The sequence below is a fragment of the Dermacentor andersoni genome, chromosome 2, assembly GCF_023375885.2.
Source record: "Dermacentor andersoni chromosome 2, qqDerAnde1_hic_scaffold, whole genome shotgun sequence".
Taxonomy (NCBI): Eukaryota; Metazoa; Arthropoda; class Arachnida; order Ixodida; family Ixodidae; genus Dermacentor; species Dermacentor andersoni.
Genome location: NC_092815.1, coordinates 83,961,981 through 83,987,375, shown reverse-complemented (window position 1 = coordinate 83,987,375; position 25,395 = coordinate 83,961,981). Strand labels below are relative to the sequence as shown.

Below are 25,395 nucleotides of genomic sequence, written 5' to 3'. Positions count from 1 at the left end.
GTCATCTGTCTTGCCCGAGTTTCCTTTCTTTACCGCTGCGAGCCCGGTACTTTCCAGTCACGAAGGGCATGCGCGTTATCAGTGGGACGCAGCATTCTCGACAGGAAAGTAGCGAGCGCTGATTCTTCAAGAAAGGAAACGCAAGCAAGGCAGATGACGATTATTGTTGTCGGACAAATATACACCCCAAAGGGTGCAACCGTTTTATGAGTGTATTTGCCCCACAGCTACACAGAGTGTATAATCGTCATTTGTATTGCTTGTGTTTCCTTTCTTGAATATGCTGCGCTCGCTACTTTCCTGTCGAGAATGCTCTGTCATGCTGTTAACTCGCATGCCGTTCGTGACTTGGTAGTGCCGGGCTCGCAGCTATAAGGAAAAGAAATGCGGGCAAGACAGACGACGATTATCGTTGTGTGGCAAGATACGACCCAAAGGGTGTAATTTTGTTTGAGTCATGAATCCATAAAGAGGAGCACTAGCGCCGGTATACAAATTGCATCAGTAAAATGTGACCACGAATATAATTTTGCGCTTTCTAACAGTTAGCAATAAAGGCATACACTGCGAATGAAATGTTTGATGGCTGTTTCTTGCATTCCGCAATTGGTTGATTAGATCAACTGCATCACTTACCCACTTGCCTGGGGCTAAATCGAAACTAAAACTCTTATGCGTGCCCCGGTAGTGCCATCGCTATCGCCAACCAAAACAACGCAGAAGTAAAGATGGAAGAACGGCGAACAGGCGGCTGAGTGTCACATGCACCGATTTCTTGCTTAACTCTCTGCTTTAATTGACTTAAGGGCTTTCGAGATGCCGGGTTCCATAGAGATCCCCCTACGTGACACCGATGAGGTGAGCTCGTTCCCATCCGTAGCTTTCCTTGCGGTCCCGGCCGCTCGGCCGCACCAACCTCGCTGCCCATTTCCGTGTCATGGTAGTAAGCTTGACCGCTACTTACGTGTTACAGGTGATCGAGCTTGATATCGATCAACTACCAGAAGGAGAAGAGGTCCTCGGCATTCTTCGGCAAGAGCAGGCTCAATTGCATCTATGGGTCAACCTTGCGGTAGGTGCCAGCTATCAGCGGTTTTCGTGTTCCACAGCTCACGCAAGCGTGCCACGCGAAGGATGTATGCGGAGCAAGCGTTTTAATCGCCGCTTCCCGATGTGCAGTTTAGAAAAAAGGAAAATCCCGTTGCCTTACTGCTGGTTCTCATGTGGCTGTGAATCTCGTCGACGAATCTGTAATTGAAATAACGTCTGAAGGAATAAAAACTAATATTTATAACGTTAGATAAAGAAGTATCGGAAGCTGTGGAGGTTGAGCGCTGTTTACACACTGTAGAGCGTTCGGTAATACACTTCACTTACCTCAGGAGTGTGTTCTGCACGGCTGCACCACATCACGATCTTGTCAGTAATTGAACAGCCCGCTAACATACGTCTTTGCTTAAAACAAATCGCCGCCTTACTGTCGTTTCACACTTTGTCAGTTCAAGGAAAAATCTCGAGCTTTTGTGCAACACCGTACGCTTTAATTTACTTTTACGCATCTACCGTATCGCATAGGAGCCATGCATGACGTATTCACACTGTGGAATCTGGTGTTGCAGTGTCCACTGGTCATTGACATAAACTTTTGGCACCTCTTGCACTCTCCCACAGCTGGAGTACTACCGGCAGGGCAAGGTGGATGACTTTGTGCGGCTATTGGAGGCCGGCCGCACAGAGGCCCGGCTTGATTACCGGGACTTTGAGCAGGACCAGATGACGTGCCTGGATACACTGGCTGCTTATTACGTGCAGAAGGCCAGTAAGGAGAAAAACAAGGACCGCAAGCATGAACTCTTCACCAAGGCCACCCTGCTCTACACCACTGCTGACAAGATTATTATGTACACACAGGTAAGCAAAGTAGCAGTGGTGGCTAAGGCATTTTTCTGCTGTCTCCGGTCTTCTAAGGTTGCCATTGCACGAACCGCCGAAGAACACTAAAGGTATGAGTTACAGGTTCCAAACAGCAATTTCCAAGGTAATGGGATGTCATCTGCAAGGCTTTAGGCCACAAATTGAGCTAGTGATATTCGTATACTATCAAGAATTGGTTCTGTGCTGCAATGAATTTACCTGCCAGGTGCGAAACAATGCACCAGCTTTGCTCTCCCTTCGTTTTGCTTAGATGTAACCTGCTGTTTCAGACTCTGCCCCCCCCCCCCCCCTCTCCATAGATTGCTGTAGTAATACAATTTTGTCTGTGGTTACTGAGCTAGCTTATATGAGCAAGAACTGTGAGCATAGATAAAGTATTTGTCCAAGTAGCACCATGAAACATTTTCTGTTTTCTGAAACATTTCTGTTTTCTGTAATATCTGTTGGCGGTAGCACGTCACCATGTTCTCTATATATGATCACATTAAACATGTGATCTGTAACCATGTCTTGGTAGCGCAACAGAGGCATCTTTGCGCCTTGCCCCTAAAAAACACATCTTATTATCTTTTTGCCCTGCATTACTTAACCCTGTAAACAAGTACTACAGGTATCACAATCTAACTAGGTGTAAAGAGAGCTTTGGTCACATGTCAGGGCAAAAGCTGCTCCATATCACTTTAGTACTTGCAATTGGCAAAAAAAATCCACCTAAAATTGTAATCTTCAATAATTCTCATTGTGCAAGCTAAATTCATTCAGTACCGGAATTTTCTTTTTCTTCCTGATCTTTTCGAAGTGTGTTTTGGAAAAATATAGACTTTTTTGTGTCCTTGAAAACGAAATGTTAATCTTCTGCTTACAGCACTACATTCTCAGCATCCCTGTTATAATACTGCTTGAGTGTTTTTCTGAATAATATTTTACATCACACTCACAGAGCAAAGTTTTACTTCTTATCAACTTGTGCATCTCATTTGTGTGTTCCTCGCATCCCATTCTCTTTAGAACCATCTGCTCGGAAGAGCCTACTTCTGTCTCCTGGAAGGTGACAAAATGGACCAGGCTGATGCGCAGTTCAACTTCGTGCTTAATCAGGTTAGCAAGCTTGTGTCTTACCTCTTTTCATGATATGCTACCTCTGGTTTAACAAACGGAAAACCGGCAGTCTCATTACACATTCTTCTAATGTTTTCTTGCTAGTCGCCAAACAACATTCCTTCACTGCTGGGCAAAGCCTGCATTGCATTCAACAAGAAGGACTACAGAGGTGCCCTGGCCTTCTACAAGAAAGCTCTTCGCACCAACCCAAACTGTCCAGCTGAGGTAGGTGCGATCAAACATAGCTGTTGCAGTTCGGCATGTGTGCACATTGCTGTTTCTCTGAGACTGCTGCCTGTGCCTGAGCTCAAAGGTGCACAGCATAGCATGGCATGAATGAGCCGAGACAGAGAGAGAGAGCATTTTTATGCACCTAGTCAGGCACATTAGAGCTCCAGTGTAGTCCTGATATGGGACACCAAGGCATTGTGGATGGTTACAAGAGGAGGCAGAACAGGGAGTGTGCCAGATTCGGGGCGATACGGTGTGAAGGCAGTGAGGTGTTCTCGACAGGGATACTATGAGCGACACTAGTGAGTGGGGTCAGTACATTTCTTCTGTACCAATGAGCCATCATTACTAGCACTTGTAGCTTTTGCTGTTTTGGATTATGATAGCTGAAAGCAATTTTATAACCTTTCATTGCAGCGTTAGTCTTCTCATCTGATATGACTTTTAACCCTCTTTCCTCATATTTAGTTTCTGCTTAGTCAGTGACCTGTCTGGCCTCGTACAAATTACAGCCCTGCAACTGCACTGTACTACATGTCGTCTTTTACCTGAGATCAGAAAAATTTCAATGTGCCGACATCAAGATTACAATTATTGCTGTATATCAATTATGGAAAGCATACTAAATAACCTTACCCTGTTCTATTTAATATCATCTGGTAATGTGTGACAGAGGTTGTGAACCAGTGAGGTGCATCGATTCATCGACAAGCTGAATATGCTGCAGGCCACCAATGCTTTGAGAGAATGTCTTGTGCCTATGTGCGGCTGATTCTGTTCTTTTCGAGTGTTGTGCTGTACTTCTAAAATGGAAGCTTTACATACACAGTTATGCACTGCCCTGGAGTTTGATTGTCTGTGTTTTCAGGTACTGTAAGCACTGAAGTTGGCACAGTTGTACTCGCAGTTTTCTCCTGTGCAGCACTATTATTCACACTGCCTGAGAATTATGTCTTCTTCGAGCTTGCTTGAGATTAAGTACTTCTTAAGACGCCGCAAAGCCATTTTATTTGGGGATGCTACAGGCCACCATAAGGTCCACACAGCCCTTCCGACCGGCCTCGGATTTAAAGAAAGCCTCCCGTTTGTTTTGCCATCCGTGAATTGGTGTTTCCCACCCTCTCGGCCATCAAAATTGCTTGTCTCTCGAAGTGGGCGTCATAGCGAATGCGCTACGTTGACGTAATGTCATGAATAAACTCAATCGAAGCGCGAAAGGCCACAGGATGCTGCAGCACCGTAACCGTAACACCAGTCACAGGCGCAGAAAAATGGTGTTGATTCCTACAAAAACCTAGTTTTTATTTCTATCAACTTGCTTATAAATTGGATCGAAACGTACAGGTTGCTAACATAACACTAAGAACCGTAAGATTTGGGATATTTCTTTTAAAAGGGTCAATTTTGCTTTTATTCAAATGTAATGCGAGGGTTGAGTTCAAGCAACAAAAATCATGAAAAAAAATAACATTGCAATCCAGTAAATACGTTATGTTACATTGAAAAAGACAAGTCCACTTGTTGAAATGTTGGCTCCCAATTTTACCTTGTTCTCGCTTGCTCATCGTTTTAATTGACTGTGGATGTGTACTGCAGGGCCACAAATTTGTGCTGTTTAGAGGCCAAGGTTTCACAAACTTTGTTTGGTCACATGCAAGGTACAAAAGAAAAAAACAGTATAGTTCCCTGTTTATAAGAACAAAGAACCTATAACCATTACGCTTATTTTCGCTAAAATCCTGCAATAGCTTTAGTGCCCTATTCTTCCAGGCTTTTTCGATGACTACAATTTGTGGCAGCCCGTTGTTTTGCAGTTTATAGTGAACATTCCTTGGGAGCAAAACTACGAGGTGTTCCTCTCACATTTTGAAAGTCTGTGTAGTTTCCCGGAGGCTGCAAAAGTTCAAAACGTGGGCTTTGTGTTTCGAGGGTTTCATTCCTCAGTATATGCACAATGTCTCTCACGATGTAGGTACGGCTGGGCATGGGCCACTGCCTTTACCGTCTGGGCAAGCAAGAGAAAGCTCGTGCAGCCTTTGAACGGGCGCTGGTCCTCGACCCACAGTGTGTTGGTGCCCTGTCAGGGCTGGCTGTGCTACAGCTGAATCAGAAGGGTACCGAGGCGACTCGCGCGGGCGTCCAGATGCTGTCGCGCGCTTACGCCGTGGACCCATCCTGCCCTGTCGTGCTGAACCAACTTGCAAACCACTTCTTCTTCAAGAAAGACTATGGGAAAGTGCAGCACCTGGCACTACATGCCTTCCACAACACCGAAAATGAGGCCATGCGTGCCGAAAGCTGCTACCAGCTGGCCCGCTCCTTTCACGTCCAAGAGGACTACGACCAGGCTTTCCAGTATTACTACCAGGTACTGCTGCTCACTGTGTTACTGGCTTCAGAACTGTTTACAGCAATTCACTTGATAGAAACAACACATCTACCCATTGTTGACAGAGCCGACACCAGTTGGCTACTTTCTCGCACGTTACAGATACACTGTTCATTCAATGCCTGTTCAGTGCTATCTACATTTATTGTTCCATATCACTGACTTTTACCGAGTGTCTATGACACTTGTTGCAGTGAAGTCAGATTAACCCAGGGTCTTTTTGTTCCCCTTTGAATTTTGAAAATTGGATATTGACTCCACTGGACATTTTGCATTATCTCCAGAAAGGGGACAACACTACTTTTGCTTGGCTACAGTGGTCACTGTACCCCAGTAGGGTAGGGTCATCAGTGAATATGCAAGCCGACTTTCATAACCAGGCACTCCTGGCATGCACCTGACTGAAATGTGGGGTTATGTCTGCCAAGCTGGTCCTCGTTACAGGAGTCTCTGAGGAAGCATTACTGGATAGCACTGACCACTGTGGCCAAGAAGATGTGCTGCTCTGCGGACTAAGAGAAGAGCTTTGAGTCGAGGTTCGTTTATGAATGCTATGGCAAATACTATGTACTTACTGTTACTGCCTCAATGTGGTAATGGTAATGCTTTCATTAACTAGTGTCAGCACATAGGCCCTACTATCAGTATAAATCTGCCTTTGCCACTTCTATTGCTGTTCATAAAGTATTTATGACAGTGGTGCCATTTGGCTGTGCAATGTCTTTCTGTGCTAACAGGCTACCCAGTTTGCACCATCGTCCTTTGTGCTGCCGCATTTTGGCCTTGGCCAAATGTACATCTTCCGTGGGGACGTTGACAACGCAGCACAGTGCTTTGAAAAAGTACTCAAAGCACAGCCAGGCAACTATGAGACTATGAAGATCCTTGGATCGTTGTATGCCAATTCGTCGAGCCAGTCTAAGCGAGACCAGGCAAAGACACACCTCAAAAAGGCAAGTCCTTTGATCTGTGCAGTCTGGTGGCAGCGTTGAGATGTCTGGCAGTTTTAGCTTGTACATCTGCTGTGAATGTTTTCTTAAATATACATGCTTTTTAATTACATAAAATTCAATAATTGTGTTGTGAGTCTCATGTCTTAAAGAAATACACTAAGCAATTGTGTAACCTCATGTTTTGTAGCTGCAGGCCTCAGAGGGAGGGCAGTGCATTGTTCCATAAAACACTTGATGTGGAAGTACACCAAATAGTGCCCCTGTATTGTTTCTTGGAGTCTCTCTATAAAGCATCTTAGGTGTCGCTGGGTTCGGTGTTACACAGTTCGTTTACAGAAAGGGCTCCAAAATTTCGGTTCACAGGCATACATTTGTGCACCTCTGCCATCGTAACACAGCTAGCATGACTAGAACTCTCTTTGTACCTGTGTGCTGTGTGTCTAGTGTACCGAACCTGTGTTCGAGGAAGCTCTAGTGGTAGAATTTTTTTTGTTAATTTCATGAGGATCCAGATCTATGCTTGAGCTGCTCAGAGTTACATGAGCACCCCTTTCCCCCACGTGTTGGTGGTGTAGTGAACATGCACGGTATATGCCTATGACTAGGCATTGGACAGTGTAAAAAGTTAAAGAACAGAAAAGCTGGAAGTAGCAGTTGACCTGAGACCTTCATTTCTGCTGATTGACTTACGGGCACATTATAATGTAAAGAAAAGCATTTGCAGCTTCGGGAATTTTGAATTTCATTGCACACTTTGTGTGCACTGTTACTATACCTACATGTTTGTCAACCTTGAATTTCTTTATTATATCTGGGTGTTTATTCAGAGAGCATGTACATCAACCCGCAGCATGTGAAGCCTAGGTTTGAAGGGCAGAATACTAATCGTCAAGATGAAGTCACTCTGTTATAAATATGTAGATAGTTCTCCTTTACTCTGTCCTTTCTGCTATCCTCTCTCCCTAATCTTTTTACTCACCTTCCCCCTCCCTTTCCACTTCTGGCCGCTGTTCAGGTGTCAGCTGACTGCACTAGACAGTTACTGTAGTCAGTAGTAACTTCCTTCTCTTTCTTTTCCTTTATTTATCTATCTATTTATATTAATAAACAACCTATTACTATAGCATAGCGAAACACAAAGGATGACCAACCTGCCCAATTATCAGCTTTGCCACCAAGTATTCTTAACTTATTGAAAGCTTGTTTTCTTTTTTGTGGAAGCCAGCATGTTTGAAAAACCTTATTTTAAGCAGTGAATTTGTGTGTGGCGCATCTTGTGGCATTCAGGTGACAGATCAGTTTCCCGAGGATGTGGAGGCCTGGATAGAATTGGCTCAGATCTTGGAGCAGAGTGATGTCCAGGGGGCGCTGTCAGCATATGGAACAGCAACCCGCCTGCTTCAGGATAAGGTGAGGTGCTCTCCTTTCTTCTCTTGTCCAAAGCACAAAGCTCTTCTTTATAAAGTTAACTTGACATAATTTAGCCGTGACCTCAGCATGTAAATTAACAACATTTCTTGTGCTAACAAACCTCCATAACAGATCAAGTTAATAATATGGTTTGTTTAATACTTGTTCTGGTTCTAGCTCTAGCTCATGATGCAGTTCCTGCTGGATAACAAACAAGAAGTGTGTGAAATATTTAATAAACAGTGTACTTCTCTTGAGAAGCACACTCGTTAATATAAAATTTGCGGCTTTTAATAAATTTCAGCTAATCAATGTTGTGGTTTCACCTATTGCAGATTTGGCTGTAAAATGTGAACTTGCACACTTCCTGTAGGGCAGGTGTTCAGTGCTTGAGGCTGCTGCTTGCAGATGCCATTATTAGCACCGTAATGTCGTGCATACTTCTCCAAGCAAAGGCATTTGGGTTGTACTGCTGCTGTTGAAGATAGGAGGGTTTGAGCTAGAAGCACAGAGAAATAAGCCGATTTGACAGTGGGAAGCAGAGGCTCAACAGGATTGAGAGTAAATGTGGCAAAGATAGGAAAAATTAGTGCAACCAAGCTTGGCCATAAGAAATGGCACTATCCAAAAGATTTGTTGGCCACAGTTCCATTCAGTTCCATGCAAATGCTATAATGCTACTGCATAGACACTTGGCATGAGAAAGAAGACTGTAAAATATTCTAGGGTGGAAGTACAGTCTAATAGTGTTAACACAAGATAGACAGCAATGTAATCGCTGTAGCACTTGTAGTGTGCGGCTTAGTTTAGTTTTGTCCGTGTATGTGTGCTGATCCAGAGGGTCAGGCAGTGTTGTGTTGCTGACGTGTTCTGCTGCTCATTTGAAATGTATTGCTGTGGCACTGATGTGCTTCATTCAAAATGCAGGTGAAAGCAGATGTGCCTCCAGAGATTCTAAACAATGTGGGTGCACTGCACTTTCGGATGGGTAACCTGAAGGAAGCACGACGTTTTTACGAGGCCTCCCTGGAGCGCAGTCGCACGGAGGCCAATAACGATGAGCACTATTACAGCTCCATCTCGGTGACCACTACATACAACCTAGCTCGACTGTATGAAGCCCTCAGTCTCTTTGACAGGGCTGAGCAGGCGTACAAGAACATTCTTCGGGAGCATCCCAACTATGTTGACTGTGAGTGGAGGTGCCTTTTGCAGACTTTCTTGATTGTTTCTTGTATATTATCTACAGCTGGGCGGTGCATATCTGTCTTAAATCAAATCGTCAATGCCTGCAGATGAATGAATCTACCTAATCTAACCTGCCCTAACCACTTTATCCAAGACATGTTTGAAGGTAATCTTTGCTTCTAGCACTGAAATTACCTGTAGATGGCTTTCAGTAAGATTTTTCACTAAAGGTATGGTCATATTTGTCTCAATTGTAGAACTGTACTGAATAACATGGTGAATTTATGGTTGACTTGCTCTGCTGTGTCAAACTCCTGCTTGTGGTAGGTTGTTTGTTATAGCAAAATACTGGGTGATAATACCTTCATCACCTTTTTACTAAGATTTACTGCAGATTTACTGCAGCATTTGTTGCATTGTTGTGCATGTTTTCAAGAATAAATAGGTTAACGCTTTCTTACAAGTGGTAATATGCTAATGTGACTGGTTGCAAGACATTATGTGTACTGTTTTCTGCTCAGGTTATCTTCGCCTTGGCTGCATGGCAAGAGACCGAGGACAAATCTATGAAGCTTCTGATTGGTTCAAGGAAGCTCTTCAAGTGAACCAGGTGAGAAGTTAGAACTCCCAGATGTTGCAATGTCTTAGTACACCAACTGCCTAAAATACAATTTTAGCTTGTACATTTTTCTTCCCCCATGCTTGTCACCATCATAGGCGGCTATGATGTTCAGCTAACCAAAGGTCATGAGTTCGATTCCCGGCTGTGATGGCAGCATTTCGATGGGTGCGAAATGCGACAGCATTAAGGGCATCGTATTGCAGAAGATCCGGCATCGGCGTCCTGTGTTGGACGTCGCTTCGGCAAAAAGAATTTGAAACCATATTCCGAACCACGCATACTCAACCACTCTTTTACCACAAAAGTTGCTCATACATAGTCTTTCATTCTTTACAAAGTTATTCCTCAGAATTTTGAGAACGGCAGCCCACAAACAAATGTAAAAAAAGAAAAAGAAACCACCGACAACACATATTTTTTGTTATCTCTTCTCAGACTGAAATATTAAAAAAAAATGCGACACAATAACAGGAGATTGACCCACGCAAGAGGCTGCATTTCTACCAGAAAGTTTGCCTTCGTCCATAGCATTCGCTGCCAGTGTTTCCTGCCAGTGTTTCCTGGTTAACGTTATGGTTACATAAGCTGCAGTTGCCGGAAAACGTGAAAAGCAGTCAAGGGTCTTTGAATGCTCTCGTGTTCCACTCTTAAAGGCGAAGCTTAAGCGTCCTCCAAATTTTTGAACTTGGATTTAGTCTTATTGTAAGGAACCCCACGCAGTTAAAGTTAATCTGGAGCCCTCCCCTAAGGCATCCTTCTTACCCATTATGGAGTTTCAGGAAGTTAATTGCACAACTTTTTTCTTTAACTGGTGCACTTAACAAGTTAACAGGTTTCCCCTTGTTGATCATATACAATCGAACCTTGTTAATACATTGTCGGCCGGGAACGTCGTTTAGGTATGCACTAAACAATGTACAAATTAACCGCCAGTGCCAGTTTAGAAGCTGCTTACTGGCTGGAAAAGAACTTCGTCACGATGCTCTTAAAGGGACACTAAAGGCAAATACTAAATAAAGCTAAACTGATAGATTAGTGCTCGAGGATCTCTAATTCTTTAATGTTATTGCGAACAGAGCCTTGATACTAATAGAGAAATCAAGGTAAATGCCGGACATGATTAAAGAGACTCCCCCGAGACATTCAAGCACTTGCCCGATGACGAAAGCACTCCTCAGTTAAATTCTGTCACTAGTACTCAACTATCCGTTGCAAAAAACATCCTCGTATTGTATTATAAGATCAAATAAAATGCTACTTGTCCGGTTTCATTTCATGTTTAGAAAAAGAAAACTAATTGAAATTACTGTTAAGAACGACGTGGGCGGTCGAAGGGTCTCATTTTCACTCGACTCGGTGCCGCCTGCGCTTTTGCGTTTCAGTGCGTTCCTGATCGCGTAGTGCTGCAGTGGTTTTGCTGGCTTGCAAAACTTGCACAAATTGCAAGTAGCAGGGAATTCAACTTCCATGTCATGTCGCGTGATGCCTGAACGGTCTACACCACTTGACCAAAAAGCAGCTGCAGTGGTGAATCCGCCGCTCTCTCTTAGCTCGGTGCCACCGTCTGTTGGGCGCCGTTTTACTCACCGACAGCAGCAAAGGGCGGTGATGGCGTATGCAACGTCGCCACTCCTGGGGTTGGGTGGTGGGAGATTTGAATTTCGGAAAAGATATTCAGTCAGCTTAGTATTTGCCTTTAGTGTCCCTTTAAACACACAGACTGAGACAGGCTTTATTTGTGGTTATGCAGCAAAAAATCGGCAATCTCCACTTGCCGCCGTGGTGGCTTTGCCATGACATCTTCGAACTCGTTAAGGCCGCGAGCAAGTTTGTCCACGAGGCCCTGCTTCTCTGCGAAAGCTCACATGACACTCAAAGCACATGCCGCGTCAGATAATGAAGGGCCGTCGTCCACTTCCACATCATCTGTGTCGGCATCACTTTCGCTTGAAGATGGGCGAGGTGCGACGATGGCAACAATGTCGCTATCCGAGAACTCCGTGGATGTAACAATGTCAACTTCTCGATAACAGAAACACGACACACCGCAGCAAAGACCGTTGAACACCATGACAAAACCACGACTGCAAACACACTGGCTGAATAAAGAAAAAAATTCACGCAGGAACTTCTCAGGGAGTTGTCTAAGTATGCGTAGGCATTGTGCCATTTGCTTATTTCCACGCAGCCCGTGTCATTATCAATGTTATGAAACTTGATCTAGCCAGTACAAACAAACGACAGCACTATGGCGACACGAACTAGTGCGCACAGTGGCGCAAGGTGCATTGATAATGCAAGCAAAGTACGGCAGGTGGCGGCGCCCGGTGCACTGATGCCAATCATTATAAGCCGTTATCACTCATTAGCACCTTATCCATCTGCATTGCACTATTATGAACCGTGATCAAACGTACACCAGCGGTGCCTGCGTATATGGCATGGCTGCGTGGACTGTATCTTGAAAACAATATGCGATGCTGACTGCTAATAGCTCCGCGCGCTGCGTTTTTGCCGCTGCATGCTGAGGAGAGAGGTGCAGGCCCACATTTTGAAAGCGATCTCCGAAAGGGGCAGGGCTTGGGCAGGGCTTGTGCAGAGAACTTCGTGAGCTCTGTGTTCTCCCCGCCTCATTCGCGTTGAAGCGACAGGCAGCGTGAAGGTGCAGTCGCTCGCTGCTGTGGGTTTTATCTTGAAAGCGGTAGTCTTACGGGACGGATGGACATTTTTCTCTTTGGGTAGGCATAGAAATGCCTATGCATTAAAAAAAAAATTTGCTTTTGCACGGTTACTACTTGAGTTGGATCGGATTGAGTTCAACGGCAACAGCGAGTTCGCACTCCTACCAGCAGCTTCTTCGCGTTACCGGAAGTGAATCTCGGAGGCCATGCTTTTGTGCGCTGCAACTGGCAACAGCTGTATGCGCAGGATCTACGTCATGATGGCCATTTTTAAACTTCACTATCGCTGGCAGCTGTCGTCTGGTTGTCGCAACTCGAGAATCGAACGTCTGCGCTCATGAGATTTTGCCAATATTGTGCCTGTGCATGTAGAAGAAGAAAAAAAATAGTACGCACTAACCATTTGGTGGGCACTAAGCGACTATGGCTTAAGCGGTAAATGGAGGCTAGGGGGGGGGGGGAAATGTTCGTGACTACGTTTAAACCGCAATTACACCTTAAGCGGGTACATATTAATGAGGCTTGACTGCATTCGATGTCCTATGCAGGAGCACCCTGACTCTTGGTCCCTGATTGGGAACCTCCATCTGGCCAAGCAGGAGTGGGGTCCTGGTCAGAAGAAGTTTGAGCGTATTCTCAAGGGTGCGCAAGGGGATGCCTACTCCCTTGTAGCACTGGGCAATGTGTGGCTGCAGACACTGCACCAGCCTATTCGTGACCGGGACAAAGAGCGCCGGCACCAGGACCGGGCACTTGCCATGTACAAGCAGGTGCTGCGACTTGACCCGCGCAACATCTGGGCCGCCAACGGCGTGGGTGAGTGTGCCCGCCCTCCTCCCGGCTAATGGTGACAAGTTTCTGCGGACGTGGACAAACACTTAGCCCATGGTCAAGTGGTCTCCTTAAAGCAAAGCCTTTTTTGGCTCTTCATCTTGCTTTGTGTGGACAGTTGTTTGTGCCTAGTAGACAGGGCTGATCCCAGAGACAGTGTCATCAAAGGTGGTGACTTAGTGGGTAGGACCTGATACCCACACACAATGGATGTTGTCGCAAGGGTTTTAATGTTGTGTTTAATGCCTGCTTATCTGAACAATGCCACAGCCCTTACACGCCTTTTCGAAATAACCAGTAAGTGTCCCCAATGGCATATCTCAGCAGGTCTAACAGGAAGCTATCACTTGATCATCCATCGAGGGTTTCTGCCCAGTTTTTTCATTATGGTACTTTCTTCTTGTTTTTTGACAGGTGCTGTACTCGCCCACAAAGGCTACATCTCGGAGTCACGTGACATTTTTGCACAAGTGCGCGAGGCCACTGCGGACTTTTGTGATGTGTGGCTCAACATCGCACACATTTATGTTGAACAGAAGCAGTATGTTGCTGCAATCCAGATGGTATGCACAAGCTCTTACATTAACAATTTTCCGTTTTCCTTTCATTTTATGAATTCCAAGCCTAGGTTACTGCACTTTGTGGTTACTAAGCACCTGTCGTACAGGAAATAAGGGTGAAGACTCATGTACAGCAAGTAGATTATTAATGCATGCCATCATGGAGGGGCTATTAGTATTAGTACGTACTTCGTCTTATTGCACAAGCTTTGACTATGTCCAATGCTGATATGACTTTGTTTGTGAATGTTTTGCTGCCAGATCTCTCTTCAATTTATTGTTTCCTTGTAAGTTACTGGAACTGTCTCCTTCTGTAAAGTTCTATGCTTGAACTGCAAAGAGCTTTTTCTTTAAGGAGGTTGTTTGTTAGCCGGCTGGGTATCGGTATCTGTGAGCACCATGTTGAAATTTTGTTGCTAGAACTTACTCTTTGTGTAGTTTGCAGCAGATGGCACCACCTCAGTTTGCCAGCTTCTTTTAATCCATCTAAATAAAAAGATGCAGTCGAACCTCGTTACATTGAAGTCGCGTCCGACATGATAATATCTTCGTTATACCCAATCTTCATTATACTAAGTTCATAGTACATTTGTTACAGGCTGATATCAGCCAGAAAAATGTTTATGTTTATTTTGTTATCTCTAATATAATTGAAACCTGCGATCACGAAGTGTGCGAATACGAAATTCTTGCGACAATGAAATATTTTCGTATTCCTGGTGAATGCCCGCAGGATTCAATGCATTTCGTCCCTCTCGAAAACGAAATGTCGCTGTGCTACAATCCCGCATCAGCGAAATTTGCCGGAATGTAACCAGCAAATTTGGAGCCTGCTAGACTTGCTGGCGCAAGTCTAGCAGGCTCCAAAATGTGCTCAAATGCGATTGCTTTGCACTAAAATTGCGTAAAATACGACCGCATTACACTTCCGTGGATGCCGCCACATTTGTTTACAAAAATAACCAAGCGCTGGAAACACGTCATGGCCACCATCTTGTTTGTTAATCACCCGTTTGAAGCAGCAGCATTTTGCTACCGACCTGTGACGAGGGTTTGCGCACACCTAGTGCAGTGCATAATGTGCGCCTTGGCAAGAAAAATGCTGCAAAAACATGGAATTCCACTTCCATGTGGAATTGGAACTGACGTGGAATTGTTTATGGCGATTGAGATGGCGGTCGCAGCATGGAGTGCTACGCATCGGGCCGTGATTGAACGATCGTCCGGGAATACGCATTCCTTGCTTCAAGAACGCTGGTTTTGGTGCCATCCGACAGGTGTCCTGTGTGTATTCGGCGCCGGACGTAGATTTGTGCGAAGGGGCTGTAATCTCGATCGACTGCCTTCATTTATGCGAGATACGATCACTTTTGTGCTTAGCACCGGTCATGTCGGTGCCTATGGGCGACAGCGTGTGCTGGAGAAATGCTGCTGCATGCGTGGAGCGCTGTTGCCCTGCATCCGGTGCCGAGTTATGCAAAATCTCGCAAAAGTGATCGTACCTCTGAAAGTAATTGACCGAGAATACTGCTTCACGGCAGTGCTGCAACTGCTGATTGACGCATGCGGCACACATTGTAAAGTCGGCAATGTGGTTCTGTATCGCCGCAAAATTGCCAAGGTAGGCTAACAGAATTTCGACAGTAAAGTTTCATTCTGCAACGCATTACCTATCTGTGCTGGCTAAATTCTTGCGAAAGCAAATTTTTTCACCTTCCCCAACGATTTCGTTATTGCGAGGTTCAGCTGTAGTTTATACTGAGGTTCGACTACTTATATTGTGTCGGCGATTTCGTAAGTGACCTTCAGTCAATTGTACTTGCAAATGATCAGCCTTTGCAGCTTTAACTTGCCTCCTCACACAAAAGAGAAACCAGACTTTTTTTTTTTCTGTGCTTTGCCGTTGCTTGCAGTACGAGAACTGCCTGCGTAAGTTCTACCGCCACCACCACGTAGACATCCTGGTGTACCTGGCTCGAGCATTGTTTCGCTGCAACCGACTACGCGAGTGCAAGCGTGTCCTACTCAGGGCACGGCGTGTGGCACCCCAGGACACCCTGCTGCTCTACAACATTGCCCTGGTGCTGCAGAAGCTGGCTGCTCAGTGCCTGCGCGATGATAAGTCCTCCCTGGCCATTGTGCTTTCAGCCGTCCACGAACTCGGCCTGGCGCACAGGTATGTGCAGTTGTGAATGCAGCTAGTATTCCCAGGTGCATAATAAAGTGATAGCCTTCTTCAGCTACTTCCCAGATTTTTTATGGTTGGCTGACTGCAGTCTAACACGGTGGGGGTAACAACAGTGATAAGAACGAAAGTAAAGAATGGAGAGGGAAGTTCATGGGAAGGGTAGGCACATGATTGGTTGGCATGGACGATGGTGTCATGCACGTAAGAGCAGGAGAGAGATAAGGAGGGCGAGCGTCAAGCCGCATGCTGTCCACATGAGTGAGGCAGCATGAGGAAGCGAACAGGGTAACCAGAAAGCTATTGCTGACTTGATGATTGTCTTCAATGGTTACTGCTGGAGTGTTCTAACTGGAGCTCTTGCTGTATCTGCCTTTGCCTAGGTATTTTCAGTACCTCAGTGTCCACGGGGATCGAATGAAATATGACCTTGCCCAGGCTGCTGCTGAGTCCAGGTGAGAACACTTGTCAGTTACTAGTATAAGTGTGGGTGCTGCTAACCGTCAAGAAGTCCTTGCGTACATGTACCATATTTTCACAAACATAACACAGCCAGAAGCGTAATGCTGCATGGAAAAATAGTTATCTGAGGATGCTGCACAGTCTGCTACAGGGACGCATGCCTGTATGGTGCCTTTTTCACATGTGCCAATACCCATGTGGGCTGCGTATTGTGGTGACAGATTGCCCGTCGTGTTGGTCTGAAATGTTCTAAGTGTTTCCTTAGTGAGGATGTTCCACTAAAAGCCACATGCGTATGTGCAGATGTGTGTTTCAAATCTGACATAGGTCCAGCTTACGTATGACCAGACATCAGATTGTTTGATCAGATCAGATGACTGCGTTTGCTCTATTTTAATATTTTAGCTCTTTGGTCTAAGTTTTTCTCCATGGAATATGCGTAGGGAAGTTTAATTTAGTCATTGTGTCAGATTGTCCACTACACGCTTTCTTCGTGCATGCAGGCAGTGCCAAGACTTGCTGAGTCAGGCACAGTACCATGTGGCACGCGCCCGTCGCATGGACGAGGAAGAGAGGGAGATCCGCCGCAAGCAGGAAGAGGAACGCGAGGCCCTCCGGCGCAAGATTTCTGAGGAGCAGAGGCTTCTTGAGGAACAGAAGCTAGAGCAGGAGAGGGCCATGATCATGAAGCGGCAGGAGTTTGTCGAGAAAAGCAAGAGCAAGATGCAGTTTGTCGACACAGGTGACGACAAGCCATCCAAAAAATCGAAGGTATGTCCATTCCTAAGATATCATCATTTCCTTGTAGGCAATAACTGATGGGGTGCGTTAGTAGGCTGTGCCATTATATAGGGGTGTGTGATTAGCAATTTTCAAGATTGAATACACAATACTTTTCGAATAGTTTTTGAATTATGTGCAGCTGTTTTTGCATACTAAAACGACCTTCACATACTAGTATATTCATGTTAGCAAGTTTCTGCCATTAGTGGGCACATTGTGAAGTGCTGTTTAATAAAAACGCAAATGGAGCATTAGGAGTAAATAAGTTTATTCATTTACTCGAGACTCTTTGGTGTGCGCATAATGCCAGTTTAGCCACGAAAGTCTAACTCTGTGAGCAATGTAGATATATCATGCTCCACTACATACCGTAAGTCTTGTTTTATGTCTACTGTGGCTGTCAGGATTAAATTGGTTGCACTTTTGCTCCAAATTTATGCTTGATGACACGTATTTGCCGATTTTACTTATTTGAAAAATATTGGTACTTATGAATTGACTGAATCGAATAGAGCTACATTTGATTTTTTATTCAAAATGTTTTAATACAGTCGCCGACCGATAAATCATACACTGATATTCTGGACATGCTTGGTAATTCTGACAGCTTCATGGCACGCACCGCTAGACTTGAAGCGCCCCTCACCAGGCCCCATAGTAAATTTTGGCTATAGGCTGGAAGTTGTTACGTGTCCTCTAGGGAGTGTTCTGTTGTAAAATGTTTTCAAATCGGTTCATTAATAGCCAAGATCGAAATATTTCAGTGCCGTGAACCCATGATTTCAGGAGGCGAGTTCCACTGCCAAGCGAGACACTCTCGCCACTTGCCCGTCTAGCCTCCGCAAGCGAAATTCCTTCCCTGTATTCTCCCATACCAGACCTCGAGGATCTCATGACGCATACGCCATGGGCCCCGCCTCCATTTTCTTTTTCTCCTCGCCTTTTTGTGCCGCGGTGCACTTCCGCTGGCGCCGTCACGCGCAAGCGGTTGTAATTGTCTTGTTTTGCACGGCGCATGACTTTGTGCGCTGTGCACGAGGACACCTGACTAGCGGTATAAGTCAGTGCTACATGAATACAGAGGCAGACACAAGCGGATCACAGAGCATCATCCTGTGCTGGAACACGGTAGAAAATGACATAGTTTTGGTGTCTGCGAGCGTGACTGCACGACGTGGGAACAAGCAGACGAAACAGAAATACATCTCTCTTGCTGCGGTGTGAAGTAAAACAAGAACACGCAGACATCCGGTTTGTGCGTTTCATTATTTCTCTAAGCTTTAATCCGTCTATTCAAGCAACATATTACACAAATAACATACATTGCCTTGAATAATTCTCGAAGTCACTTGTCACCACGAGCGACGTCACAGCACAAACATATGTATGTCATCATCCGGCTTGGAGCGGAACGGCCACTAGGAGAAGGGAAAACGGTGTTCAGTTTGAAATTTCAGATCTTCCCGCGGCTCGTAGCGATGTAATACTTTGCAGACACTATAATTAGTATCGTGCATTGTATGCTCTGCGCTTGTCAGCTCAAAATGGTTAGACCTGATGAGGGGCCCTTTAATATGTAAGGACAACCGATATTTTGGACAGCCGCCAGCTCTAAATTCAATTATCCGCACTCCATCCATGGCTGTAGCGTACCCTGACTCTGCCGCCATTATCTCCTCTGGCAAACTCGACGAGACATCAAGTATGGCCTCAGACATGCGAGACATCAAGTATGGTATTACAGATTACATGCTAGGTGGTAATCCCTGAGGCCTTGTCATGGTCGCAGCACTGCACCTTAAAGATTTAACTGCAAATACCAATTTTGGAGGCTTTGCATGAATTGTGAGGCCGCATCGACATTGCAATCATCGCATCATATTCCTGCACCACTGTGGATGGTTCGCTCTTGTTTCTTGAATTTGCCTTCTAGACAGCATTCTGCTATTCTGTGTTTGTTTGTATAGTTTGTGTTCCAGACAGCGCTCTTCTGAATCCAAGAAATCTTTCTCGTGAAGTTATCGACAGTCCGCGTCAAACGGCACTAACTGTGCCCTTGCAGTCCGAATGAGCCTGACTCCGCTACAGAAGAGCCGGAACTGTCGCCTACCGCAACAAGCTTAAATGCAGACATCATTAATGACCTGCTAGGCTGCGGTGTGCCGATTCCTTCCGCCATTAAATTTGGAGATATTGCAGATGTCGACAGCGTGGTGTCCTCGTGTGCTGAACTGAACAATGACGAAACAATGGAGCAAGTTCTCCCACCGTCAAATAGCAACTCTAACATGGATGATGATGATGTGCCGTGGGCACTGCAGCGTTCACATGTGGATCTGACTTGAGCCTTTGTAGTCCTTGCACCGGCGTACAGAGACAGCACAAAACTGCAGAAATACAGGTGGACTTGATTGCACGTAAGCGGAAGTGCGTGCAGTAGTGAACCAACTGCTTTTTTTTTTTTGGATACATTTGTTTTTTCGCACATTCAATAGCTCAGACTTATTTACGTTCCCTGTGGAGTACGAATTATCCGTCGCCGACTATATTTGAACACTCGAAAAAATTTGAATAGTCGAAAGCTGTGGGCTGTGAAGGGCACTACGGTGGGTGGATGCATCTTGGTCAATTTTGACCAACTGTGTTTTTAACCTCTTTTGCAAACCTAAATTTGCCTAAGTGCAAGAATGTTTTGCATTCTTCTACCATCGGAATGTGGCCACCATGGCTAGGAATCCAACCTGTAAGTTGATGGGAGCAGTGAAGTGGTGAAATGTCATTTCATGCGATAAGCTTCCCATGAATGAAGGTGGCAGCTTCAAACAAGTTGATGCAACTGCACATAAAAAATTTACATTGTCTGGCAAATGCAAAAGTTCAGGTCACAAGACAAATCGCAGAAGGCTATGTGCCTGCAAGAAAGAGAGAGAGAAAGAAAGAAGAAATCTGTGTTTGTCCACAAACCTCGTAAATGTTGAAAAAGTGCAGAGTTCTAAAAGTAGTTGAGGCAACATGCTGTGAGAGAATATAACATATCTGTGGTATGTGCTCGTCAGTAATTGAAGGACGTTACCCGAGCTGAGGCATTAGGTTGGTGCATTTGTCCCTCCAGTTACTCCTCCCAACGAGATGGCCTTTGTCAAACTTTCGTTTTTAAACAGCAGGTTGTCTATTGTATGACAGTGTGCAAAAGCTTTTTGTTTTTCAATTGTGGTGTGATGGGTGATGCTGACAACAACATCTAGCAACATAGTCTACTTTGACCAGAATGACACGCATGCGTTTTAAGGTTGACAAACTTGTTGGTTGACATGTTATGCTTTCGCGAATGATAACCTTCTGGTGTGGCCATCTTGCAGGGACGTAAGACACAGGACTATGTCAGTGACAGCAGTGACGAAGGAGGTGAGGTTGAAAATGGTGAGGTCAAGGAGAAGAAGAAGCGCAAGAAGCATCCTGCTGGCTCTGACGGAGAGGACAAGCCTGCTCGCAAGAAGAAGAAGAAGGAGTAAGTATCTCCATGCCTTTTTTCCCTAAAAGTATTTGCCAGACCTTAGTTTGAATGAACAAATAACAGGAATCTGGTTGTACCAATTGAAGCCATATTCTAACGTAAACGGTCAGGGTACTTAACAGTGCAGCTACTGTTACCACTTAGCACTAATGGTCTGTAGTCATCTGCACAATTATCTGCATATATCACAAATGTGAAACTGCCATTCAAGAAAGTTAAAAATGCTTGGAGATGCTACTCTTTAAAAACAGCACCTTACTGTGCTACTGTTTATAGCTACCCACATCACCATTTGCAAAACTGAATTGAAATTAATTGTTTTTCTTGGCACCTGTCTCTCTTGCATGCAAATGTTGCGACTCCAAAATATTGTTACTACACTCACTTCTTCCTCATTTTTTGATGCTCTACAGTATAATTGGGTATGGGAGCTTTTCAGCTCAGCCAGCGGTAGTAGTAGTTCTGAATATTTTAGTACCTGGCGGGCTCTCTAAAATTGGAATTTCCTATCAAATGGGTTTAGTCCAATCTTGGGAAAAAAATCACTCTCAAGCCTTAGATTTTATGCGTAAATGCTTGCAAATGCTTGCAAAAAAAGCAGCGGAAAGCACGCATGGCGGCATCCTTCCTATGCGCACTCCTGTGAGCACTAAATGAGCGAGAAACAAGCGGTTGCCCTTTGAGTGATTAGTAATGAGATAGCCATCAGTTGTGCAAGCGCAAGAAGCCGAAACCGCCCGCAGAACAAAACCCAAACCGCCGCACGCCTGCGCTAATGCCAATGCGCGAGCGGTAGTATATAGACATGTAGGAGCAAACTAGCTCTGAAACAAACCATGCAACAAAAACCGAGAGAGGGAGGCGCGCAAAAAAAATTCCCTATATGTTCCCATATCGTGGCAGCACATGACAGAAAAGAAAAAGTTAAGAAATTGGCGCGCTTTTTAAATGTACAGAGGGCGCCATAATTATACGGCATTGACCATATTGAACTTGTTCGCAGCGCTGTATATTTACGTCATTGACCCTGAAAGGGTTAAAACAACACATAATAGGAAAACAAAACGCATCTCGAGCCGCTGGAGCACCACCAGCTCGACGCGCATCGGCATCTCGTGCCACAATGATCCGCGCGAGCCTTCACATTACGTAGATATAAACAATATAGTTGAGTCTGTCAATTTTTTTAGTTCGGATCGTACGTTTTCCTGGTTAGTACGTTCTTCTCACGTTTTTTTCCAAAACGCGTGAACGATGTTCTACTGTGTATGGCACCACTATGCTGCAGGGCAATCAAAATCCTTTTTAGTGCTATTGCTCACATGATGCGCACTTCAAATTTATTGCAGACAAAACAGGCTAGTACAGTAGTCCCCACAAATGTGGTAATAAACTAAATGTACTGCAAGATGTTAGCTCTGTGTGAAATTAGCGTGAACAGGCCAGCTCTTTAACAGAAACAATGATGTACACGACAGGTCAAGGGACCAAAGACCAGGTGGTGTGAAGCTTCACAAGCACCAACCTTTAGTTTGTCGCAGTGATCCTAATTGATGGTAACTGTGCAAGCATTGGTCTACACAGGCGCATGAGTCGCAGAGATGGTGGGGAGAAGGAGAACCGTGGCCGCAAGGGAGGCAAGGCAAGCAAGAAGTCCTCCGCATCTGTGGTCAAGGATTCGGGCATGTCAGCAAAGCAGCGACTGCGCATCGTCTCCAAGGAAACCATCTCCTCCAGTGAGGATTCGGACTCTGACAAAGGTGACAAATCTAGGTGAGGATCTTTCACTGGGCTGCACGTATACAGCATGAACCGCTCATAACTAAGTCACTGGAGCCGCAAATTTCTGCTCTGCACGCAGTACTGTGCTATAACCAAAACAACATTTTTCAAAGGCTGCGCACGTGCGAAACACGTAGACCAAGCAGTCGCATGTGTCTGGGAATACGACAAGGATGTGCCTTCAGTGTTAATGAGGTAGTTCCTCCGCTTTCCAAATGCTGTACAGCCACTGCGAAGCATTTTGTTGACTCTGCACCACAGCGCAACTTTGGCTGCCAACTTCTGACGAGACGGCGCCGGTCAGGCCTAGCAGAAGGGGACGGGGGGGGGGCATGCCGTCACGGGAAGCTCTCCCTTGATATCTGTTCGTACCCATAGAGGAATACACGGTGATCTGGTATGGCATCGCGTGCACAAGCCAAACTGACGGTAGCGTGTGTGAAGTGGGGCTCACGGTTAATCAGCCGGCAACTACAGGAAACATGCATAGCAAAAGTATTTATGCATGCGCACTGGTTGGAATGGTGAAAGCTCGCGTGTGTAGAACGTTCTGAACTGATGAACACACTTTGAACTGATAGCGTCATGGAGTCGAGGTTGCATGCATGATATCTGCACTTCATGAAGAAGCACATTAGGGAGGGCGGATGCGAAACGCATTTGTGTCCTGCCCGATGATTCAGACATTCTTGAGACCCTTCCCATGTCCGAAAATATCAGTCAGTGACTGCATTTAGTTTCCGTGCAAACTGAAGAGCCAAAGATTTATAATGTGCACGTGTTTGGTGCGCATTGTGCGCCGTTAACAAGCTGTTGGAGCGAAAGGCTTCTCCATCGCCTAAGCAATGCCTGTGCACCTGCTTGACGAGCACGTTGCTGCCACTTTTTTTGTTGTTGTTGTCTACCGTTCCTCGTTTGTTTGCTTGCTCTGCGTCTCCTCCGCCACATTGCCCTTGTCGCTCACCACTCAGCCGGTGCACCTTATTGAGAAGTGCGCCCGCTGCCTCACTTGTCTGCAGGATTTTCCAGCAACTGAATTTTAACCGGTATTTTGTCTTGCGCGGCATCACTATAAGCAGTATGCACATATATTGAGTTCTATGGGAAGATAAATGGGAGTCAGGCAAAACTGCATTATATCCGGTCCTGCACTATGTGCAGTTAAGTAATAAGTGGTCTGAACTCTGCTACCACCTAAATGCTATTTTGTTTAAGTTTCAGCTGCTTTCGTTCCTTCGTTTTTTGTCAAGCGGCTGTTGACTCGTTTGCACTTGATTACACTTAAAGATGTGTCAACTGAGCCATCATCTGTGATGTGTGAAATGTTTGTCTCGTACTTGTCGGACAAGTGTGCATATTTAGGTCTATCTATGTTGCAGTCTTTTGATGCCCTGGATTCTCATCATAAGTCGAAGCATAATATAGTGCACTCACAGTCATCAACATCAGTGGCATCGACACTTGTTGTGGCACAATCAGGTGTGCATAGGTTGGACTGTGCTTCCTTCTGCTGTGCAGTGACAGTGAGGATGGTGGTTCCAAAAGCAAGAAGCGCAAACGCATCTCATCTGGCAGTGAGGCTGGAGACTCTGACGTTGGCAAAGGGAAGAAGCGCCAGATTCTCTCGTCGGATTCAGAGAATGAGAAGGAGGAACCTTCAAACAAAGGGTGAGAGAACTTGCTTTTTTTTAAGGAAAAGTAATAAATGTTACCAGAGCTGCATCGCTTTGGTGTCAACCAGCATACTCGAGAATCATACAGTAAAACATCACACACACGGCTGTTTAGTTGAGTTAGCAGTGATCCGTGCTGTTGTAAACAATAGCAAGAAGCAGATGCAGACATAGAAAAAGATATGTAGTACACATACACAGTGCTACTTGCGGCTGCTTTGTTTGGGACATTGTTACTATTGTGTGGCCACATGCATAGTGAACAAACTGAACATTGCATGAATGACAGGTTAAGGTAATGGTAAAATATTGCATACAAAAACTGTTTGGAGTTTATGTACATAATTTTTTTCTATCCTTACAGGTCTCCTGCAAGCAGTACAAGGCGTTCAAGGTCCAGGTCGGCATCTGGATCCCGATCTGGGTCCAATAAGTCACGATCTGCATCAAGATCGAAGTCACGTTCTCGTTCACGGTCAAAGTCTGGATCTCCTGCCAACTCCCGGTCTCGTTCTCGTTCAAAGTCCCGTTCCAGGTCCAAATCGGGCTCACGGTCCAAATCAGGTTCAAGGTCCAAGTCCCGGTCAAGGTCTAGGTCAGCTTCAAGGTCACGCTCACGGTCCAAGTCTGCATCTAGGTCTCGTTCTGGTTCAAGGTCTCGATCAGGCTCGAGATCAAAATCAGGTTCACGGTCAAGATCAGGATCCAGGTCAAAATCGGGGTCCCCAGCTCGCTCGGCATCCAAGTCACCATCACGTTCACGGTCCAGGTCAAAGTCTGGATCAAGATCGCGGTCCAGGTCAAAGTCTGGTTCAAGGTCACCATCAAGATCACGTTCCAGGTCACGTTCGAAATCTGGTTCCAGGTCTCGGTCTGGTTCGCGTTCACAATCTGGAAGCCCTGCTGGGTCAAAGCAGGGCAGTCCACCTGGCTCCCCTGCTCAGTCCGGCTCAGAAAGTGAGTGAGCAGTCTGGCAAAAGAAAAGACCAGCTGGCATCTGGCTTTTGTTTTATTTTATTTTCACCACTGGACATCATATCTGTCACATCGTCAGCCGTCTCAGTGATAATAAAATATTGTCAGTTGGATTTGCTA

At 45.4% G+C, this 25,395-nt stretch overlaps 1 protein-coding gene across 1 annotated transcript; it reads left to right on the top strand.

The window, feature by feature from the left end:
• Window positions 1-706: 706 nt before the first annotated feature.
• Ctr9 (RNA polymerase-associated protein Ctr9) lies at window positions 707-25,395 on the top strand. Its single transcript, XM_050188640.3, has 19 exons — window positions 707-858; window positions 974-1,072; window positions 1,672-1,911; window positions 2,944-3,033; window positions 3,139-3,261; window positions 5,240-5,635; window positions 6,394-6,609; window positions 7,897-8,019; window positions 8,947-9,211; window positions 9,729-9,817; window positions 13,059-13,326; window positions 13,756-13,904; window positions 15,815-16,077; window positions 16,470-16,541; window positions 17,052-17,319; window positions 20,691-20,839; window positions 22,430-22,618; window positions 24,146-24,295; window positions 24,665-25,395. Exons 1-19 carry the CDS (start codon window positions 817-819, stop codon window positions 25,263-25,265), a joined length of 3,792 nt encoding a protein of 1,263 aa, XP_050044597.1. The 5' UTR covers window positions 707-816; the 3' UTR covers window positions 25,266-25,395.